At 50.4% G+C, this 7,772-nt stretch overlaps 1 protein-coding gene across 1 annotated transcript; it reads left to right on the top strand.

Moving 5' to 3' along the window:
• The first annotated feature begins 3,376 nt into the window (after positions 1-3,376).
• On the top strand, positions 3,377-7,522 carry TTC24 (tetratricopeptide repeat domain 24). Its single transcript, XM_054562859.1, is given in 8 exon segments — positions 3,377-4,082; positions 4,280-4,483; positions 4,963-5,091; positions 5,258-5,370; positions 5,714-5,812; positions 7,040-7,134; positions 7,311-7,431; positions 7,517-7,522. Coding segments are annotated over 8 exon segments (1,473 nt in total).
• The last annotated feature ends 250 nt before the right edge of the window (positions 7,523-7,772 follow it).

Genomic DNA, 7,772 nt, shown 5'->3' with positions numbered 1-7,772 from the left:
AGTGAATGAAATGGTTGTGGAAGAGTATGTAAAGCAAGAAAGAGCAAAGGGCAGAGTGGGAACTAGAATTAAGACATGGACAGAGGGCACAGAAAAGGAGACAGAAAAGGAGCTGTCAGGGCAGGAGAAAGAGAGTGAGGACATGTGGGACACGGAAGCAAAGTAAGCAGAAAGTTGTGAGGATATGTCAGATAGAGCAGAACATCAAACAAGAAAATGATTCAAGAAAATAATGACTAGATCATTCAAAGTTCTTTGCAACCTTGGTGAGAGCAGTTTCAGTCCCTGTTCCCTCCCGAAATCATCTCTCCCTTAAGGTAAGTGTGCAGAGTCAACAACGGACTGAGCTGCACATTTGGTCCTGGCCAGGCTGTGGTAGCTCTGGAAGGCCCAACCCTGGGGCAGAAGCTGTGGGGAGCTGGGACAGTCTGCCTCCATCATGGCTCAGCAGGCACTCAGCAAAGGCTGCCAGGCAATGCAGCTGAGCCCAACTATTTCCTTATCATTTTGTTTCTGGCAAAGCCCTACCTACTTAAAAGAGGCCTTTCCTGAGGAAAATGAGGACATTTGCTTTCTGATGTAGGCACCCTTGGTGAATTCGGGCAGTAGGTGCCCATTGTCCTGGGGCCTGCTCTCCTCTCATTAAGCAGAACTTGCAAGTTGCAGATGAGTGAGGCTGGGAAAAGGAGTCTGGGGGCAGGAAGGCTCTTCTGATCTCTAGACCTTTCCTGATCATCAACCTTTTGCCCTGTTCCCAGTTGTGAAACTATGACACAGAAGTATAATGAGTTAGAGTGTGTGTGTGACGGTGTGTACATGTGTGAAAGGGTTGACTTCTGGCACAGCTCCAGCCTTACTAAAGCTTGCGATCACAGTTAGTGGAAACAACCCTAGCCTAATTCTTAGCCCAGAGGCAGAAAATCTGCTTCTAATCTCAGCTGCATGGCTGCTCTGTGACCTCAGGCAGATCACACCTGGTCTGTGAGCCTGGTCCCCTCCTCTGTGAAATGAGTGTACAGGATAGATGACCTTTGAAGTTTCAACCAGTAACAAGCCCATGATGCTTTGACTCATTGATTCAAGTGAGGGACTTGAGAGTGTGTGTACAGGTTTGGAGAGTGGCGGGACAGGAATGGAATGGAATGGAATGGAATTCAGGAGCCTGTGCTCAAGAACCAGCAGGGTTCAGCACTGAGGCAGGGCACCTGAGCTGTCAATCAAAGAATTCCCTAGCAATAGAGGGCGGTACCTGGTAGTCCGGTAATTTAGGAGGCTCTGAGCAAAGAGCTAGAAAGGTAATCCAACCCAGAGGGACCATTCCAGAAAGCCAGCTGCGGAGAAGATCGAAGGAGGTAAGGCGTTTTAAGGCTGGGGCCCCAAAATCTGGTGGGCGTAGCCAGAAATGCCCCAGGACATTTGCGAAGGAATAAGGGCCTTCAAGAAGCAGGATTCAAAGGTGTTCTTAGGAGAAGGGGAAATTTATTTGAAAAGAGAATATATATCACCTCTGTTTACTTCTCCTAAAACCTGAAAAAGGAGGTGGGAAGGAAAGGGGGAGGGGCTGAGAGCGCAGTGCCTGGATCTTTTTCACCCCTTTTTTTGTCTCTTGGGAGGAGAGTTCATGAAAAAGCTCTGCCTCAATAAGGGAGAGATACTAAGAGGAAACATGCTGTTGAGAGAAACGTATTTGGATCTAAGAGCACCCTAGAGACCAGAGCAGGATGTTGGGGGACTGGAACTAGCCAGCAGACAGAAAGCCAAGGAGACAGGGGAGAAAGAAGTTCCCCTTGAGATAAGTGGAGGACGGAAAGAGAGACAGAATTCTCACTCCTGGAAGTTAGTTTCTTGCCAATTCAATAGCCTCTTCAGCTTTGCGACCCCAGTGCTTTTTATGGCTCCCGGCACATAGTTAAACTGACTTGAATCATATCTAATATTAAACACCTAGATTATGAGTGGATGAGTGTATGTGGAGGCACAGGGTGAGGGAGATGATGGAGGAGACCCTGTATGTGGTCAGTTTATTCATCAATTCATTTATTCATTCAATAAACATTTTTATTGTATTCAAATATATGTAATATAAAATGTATAGTTTTAAACCATTTTAAGTGGCATTACGTATACTGACATTGTGCAACCATCAGACCACCCATCTCCATAACCTTTTTAAAGATAATAACCTTAATAAGATAATATTGATAAATATTTATAGAGAATCTACTATGTGCCAGGCCCTCCAAGTTGCTCCAAATGTAATAGAGGAGACAGACAAGAAAGTGAACAACTCTAACCTAGTGTGACAAATGCTATAAAAGACATTAGGTTGCTATGGGTGTACAGAAGGACCCAGTTGGTTGAGTGAAGGGGACGTTCTTTTTTAAGATTTTATTTATTTCTTTTTAGAGAGAAGGGAAGGGAGTGAGGGAGAGAAGGAGAGAAACTTCCATGTGTGAGAGAAACATCAATGGGTTGCCTCTCATAAGCCCTCAGCCAGGGGCCTGGCCCACAACCCAGGCATGTGCACTGACTGAGACTCAAACTGGTGACCTTTTGGTTTACAGGACAGTGTCCAATCCACTGAGCCACATCAGCCAGGGCAGAGGGAAGAGGACTGTCTGAAGGAAGCTATTATTTGAACTGAGCGTTGAAGGAGGACTAAGAATTAGGACAACAGAATGAGTTGATATGGTGCCCCGTGGGATAGATGAAAGCAAAGTGAGATGGCAGAGGGAAATTCTTGAAACTCTGAGGTTCATACCAAGGCAGGGGTAGAGTTAAATTGCCCTAGAGCAGCGATTTTCAACTGGTGTGCTGTGGTACACTGGTATGTTGCAAGAATTTTTAAAACATGCAGTACCTGCCCTAGCTGATGTGGCTCCGTGGATTGGACGCTGGCCTGCAAACCAAAGGGCTGCTGATTCGATTCCCAGTGTAGGGCATGTGCCTGGGTTGCAGGCCAGGTCCTCAGTAGGGGGCACGCGAGATGCAACCACACATTGATGTTTGTCTCCTCTTTCTCCCTCCTTTCCCCTCTCTAAAAATAAATAAATAAATCTTTTTAAAAAATAAATAAAACATGCAATACCTAACTTTTTAGTCTTGGGCACTGACTGCTTTTCCCTTAGATTGTCAAATAAAAAAATGACAGCAGACAATACAACAATAGCCCAGTGTGAATGAATCAAAATTGTACCTATTTTTTTGTTAGACAGGTAAAAACTATATAGCACTTTTTGGTGTGACACAGAATTTTACTAATTAGTTTATTTGTGTCATGAGATGAAAGAGGTTGACAATCACTGCCCTAGAGGGATCCTGCTTTGGAGGAGGTGAAGGGTGACATGTTGAACTCTGTGCTTCCATTGTCAGTACGATGTTTTCCCGCAACCCTGAGGATACCCCACAAGAACCTGAGCCCGAGCCCTCAAGCTCCAAGAAGAAAAAGAAGAAAAGAAAGTGGCAACACCTAGAGGCCAGCATCCAAGCCCTCACCAGGGCTGGCCACGGGGCCCTCCTGGCTGGCCGGAACCATGAGGGCTTGACCAGCTTCCAGAGGGCCTTCCTCCTGGCCTCTGAGGCCCCACAAGAAAAGGACACCCCTATTCTCCGGGCCTGTGCCTTCAACCTGGGGGCTGCCTACGTGGAGACTGGGGACCCAGCCAGAGGCCTTGAGCTGCTCCTAAGAGCCCAACCTGAAGAGAAGGCACAGGGCAGGTGTCATGGTGACCAGTGTTTCAATGTGGCTTTGGCCTACCATGCCCTGGGCAACCTGCCTCAAGCTTTGGCTTGGTACCAAAGGGCTCTGGGCCACTACCAGCCCCTAGGTGACCAGGGGCAGGCCCAGGCAAAAATGGGAGCCTGCTACCAGGCCCTGGGAGAGCCTGAACTAGCAGCTCACTGCTTGCAGGAAGCAGGCCGGACCTATGCCCAAGCAGGGCAGCCCCAAGCTGCAGCCCTAGCACTGGGGGCTGCAGCGGTGTGTATGCTGAACAGCGGGCAGCATGGCGTGGGCGAAGTGGTGCAGGTGCTGGAGGAGAGCCGGAGGCTTGCTGAGATGAGCACTGAACGGGGACTGCTGGGTGAGGCCTTTGTTCAGAGAAGTGTGGGATCGGGGGAGATTCAGATCTAGTGATACTCTGGAGGTGGGGCGGAAGCAGAGGCATTGCTGAGGGATGGGGAAGGGAATGGGGGGAGCCTGCGAGAGTGGGAGGGCTACATCAGTATAGCCTCAGTTGCATCTGACCTGGCTACCAGTGACCCTGGCCTTGCCCTCTAGGGCAACTTTATAATGACCTAGGCCTGGGCTACTCCCAGCTCCAGCTGTTTCCTCTAGCAGCCGAGGCCTTCCTGCAGGCTCTGCCCTTGTGCCGGAGGCCAGGAGAGAAGGCCACGGTTCTGAGAAACCTTGGAATGGCCCACAATGCCCTTGGCAACTATCAGGAAGCCCGGGCGTTTCACCAGAAGGCTGCTGACCTGCATGGTGAGTACCAGAGACTGGGGAATGGGATTGAGACTAAGGAACTAAGAGGGGGTTCCAGCAGGAGTCCAACGGCTGAAGAGAGGATGGACCTCTGGACTAGGTATGGGGTTGGGAAGCTCAGAACCAAGAGGGTAAGTGCTGGGGATGCCGGAGATAGGATAGCCAGACAAGATAGAGAATTGTGGACCGAAGCCTGAGGCCTAGGGCTGGGAAGGCAGCCATGGGAAGAAGGAAGAGCTATTAACACCTGCATTGCCTGCCTCACAGGGCTGTTGCATGGCTCATAATAGCCAGGGGAAGGCATTCAGGTCAAAACTCAGGACTGAGGAGAGGCTGGGTATGGGTATTGAACTTCTGCGCCTCTGTGCTGGGGCTGAACACTGGAACTCCTGCAAACCCTCCCTTGGTTCTTCAGGGAAAGGGTCCTGGTGCCCCAGTGGCTAAGTCCCCTCTTAGAATTGGGTGGGCTCTGTCGTCAGGCTCTGTGGGGCAGCGGTGGGAGCAAGGCCGGAGCTTCGGCAGCCTGGCGTTTGCGCTGAGCCAGCTAGGGGACCACAAGGCAGCCAGAGACAACTACCTACACGCTCTGCAGGCTGCCCAGGACACTGGTGAGGGTGAGGAGGTTAGCAGGTGGCTTGGGGGTGGTGGAGCAAAGGCCAAGAGTCCTTGGGGCTGGTGGGGAGGCATGTGGGGGATTGGAGGTGAGGGTACCTCTTGAGGGGAGGGTTAGTGGAGTAGGAGCCGTAAAAGGACCTCTCAGGATCTCTTCCCCAGGAGACATGAAGGGGCAGTGGCAGGCCTGCGAGGGTCTGGGGGCTGCTGCAGCCAGACTGGGGCAGCATGACCAGGCCTTGAAGTACTATAAGGAAGCACTGACCCGGTGCCAGGTGAGATCCTCCGTCCCAGAATCTAACTGTTCCTGCTAGCCTTCCAGGAAGCATTCTCCGGCTAACATTCCTGCTCATGTCTTGTCTTCTCTACATAATTCGTTCACATATCAAACATGCACTGAGCACATTGTGTGCTCGTTCCTGGGACACTGTTGTGAGGAAGAGTTCGTCTCTATACACAGTTCTGGGCAGGACTCTGGCAAAGGCACGGGGATGGGGCAAAAGAGAAAGAAGACAAAGCCCCCTTCCTTCCTTCCTTTCCTATTTCTTTTTCCCCATGTCCCAGAAAACCACAAAGCCCAGGCCTTCCCCATCACCCTATTATCATCCTTCTTTCCAGAAGGAGCCAGATTCTGTGCGAGAGCGGCTGGTGGGCAAGCTGGCGGATGCCATGAGGACGCATTTGGCCCAGGGTGGGCTGGACCTGACTCATACCCTGGTAAGATGACACCTGAGACAAGGAGCTGGGGATAGGGAGAGGCAACTTGGAGAAGGGAGAGGGTAGAGGTAAGCAGAGCCAATGTCCTCAGGGATGCTGCGCCTGACTGCTCTTCTGTGTTCATCTGCGCCTGGACCAGCATATGGTACATGTATCATTTTCCTAAGGTCACCTGGGGTGGGATGGGGGCAGGAGATTGTAATATGCGTCCAACACTAGGGCTGTGCCAGAGCTTTGGCTGAATGTTAACTAGCTCAGTGGATGAATGCCAAGGGGTGCGAATAAGGACCCTGAGCATCCTGCCTGTGTTGCTTAGTTGGTTAGAGCATCGTGCCAATACACCAAGGTTGTGGGTTCAACCCCCTGTCAGGTCACATACAAGAATCAACCAATGAATATATAAATAAGTGGATATATAAATGAATATATAAATACATAAACAACAAAAAATGGATGTGTCTCTCTCTCCCTCTTCCTCTCTATAAACAAACAAAGAAACAAATAAATGGACCCTGAGCCACACCAAGGAAGAGGTGGAATTTTAAGTCCTTGACTGCAGTTCCCAAAAGGGCCACACGATGGAGGCAATGCTCCAAAGAAGTCACTTTCTCCCACCTCCGGTTCTCCGGGGCCATTTCTCCGTGGGTCTCCACCATGCTCCTTCTCCTCCTTCCCCTCATCCTCTCTCTAACTCCCAGCCTCTCTAAACAGGTTGATGTCTCTCCAGCTGTCTCCCTCCTCATCCTCAGGAAGCCTCTCATCTCAGGAATTGAAATTTACTTTAGTATTTATTATATCTATTTAATATACTTTATGTCTTCTCTTATTTTAAAGACTAGGACACTTATTTATAATTTGCAAGCAAAAATTAAATTAGGCTGATACAAAAAGAGGACTGGATTGGGAGTCAGAGGACCTGGGTTCCATCCAAAGTTGGCCACTAACTTTCTGTGACTTTACTCCTGGAGGCTCCAAGCAGAACTGGGTAGTGGTCAGGCTTTGGCCACATCTGATAGTCCACACAAGTCTGAGTTCTAACATGATAGTTACTAGTGGGGGTCTTAACAGAACAAAGGGCCTACCATGAAATTTCACTCTCAGTCATGTGGCATGGCCCCATTCTCTCTAGCACTTCTCCATCTCTCTGGGGCCATGTGTGTGAAGGAAACAAACACTCCTGAGCACATCCAGAGCCATTTTCTCAAACGGATTCCCCTTCATTTCCAGACCTCAGCTCCAGGGAGGTCTCAGGCTCTAGGTGAGCCCTGCCCAGAGGGGACTCCAGCCAGGATGGCAAGGGACCCAGCAGAAGCAAGGCACAGGTGAGTGGAGCGGAGCAGGGTGGAGTGGAGCTTCTGGGATGGATGTGACTCTCAGAGGGTCTTAGGAAGTACTGCAGCAGTGCTGGGGAGGGTCGGGGGCTGGGACCCCGTAGGTGCCCCAGGGAGGAGGGGAACTGGCTGGGTGCTGCTCTGCCCCCTGTTCCCTGCCCCTATAGATCTTTGGGTGGGTGGAAAGATTGAGACTTAGAAGAGGGTCATGAGGAGAAAGAGGAAGAGGACTTCGTGAAAGTTCCCTGTGCCTGGGTTGACTGGGTTGGCTTGTGCAGGGACTGGAGGGTGAGGACATGCAGGCTGTCCTGGCTGAGGGGAGCACTCTCCCCACACCCCTCATTTCCCTTACAGCCCCGCTTCCCTTCCTCAGGTCTGACACCCCAAACCAGCCCTCTCCCTATTTCTGCTCCCCTCTCAAGACTCTGGCACATTGTCCCTGAACCCTTTCTGGAATCCTTTCTTGCTTCTACAGCTTTCCTAACGTCTAGAACTGCATCTTAGAGCACCAGGGTTTGTTGGAAGACTACTAGGTGCCAGGTACCCAGCTTTTCTTACTCTAGCTTGTTGTTTCTTACTCTGTCTTGTCTCTTCCCTCAAAGGTTTCCGACTCTGGCAGCAGAGTTCCT

This window comes from Pteronotus mesoamericanus, unplaced genomic scaffold, assembly GCF_021234165.1.
Source record: "Pteronotus mesoamericanus isolate MK-2021 breed Mesoamerican mustached bat unplaced genomic scaffold, CSHL_Meso_final scaffold_705, whole genome shotgun sequence".
Lineage (NCBI taxonomy): Eukaryota > Metazoa > Chordata > Mammalia > Chiroptera > Mormoopidae > Pteronotus > Pteronotus mesoamericanus.
The sequence above is the reverse complement of the archived record's forward strand: the minus strand, read 5'-3'. Positions and strand labels throughout refer to the sequence as shown.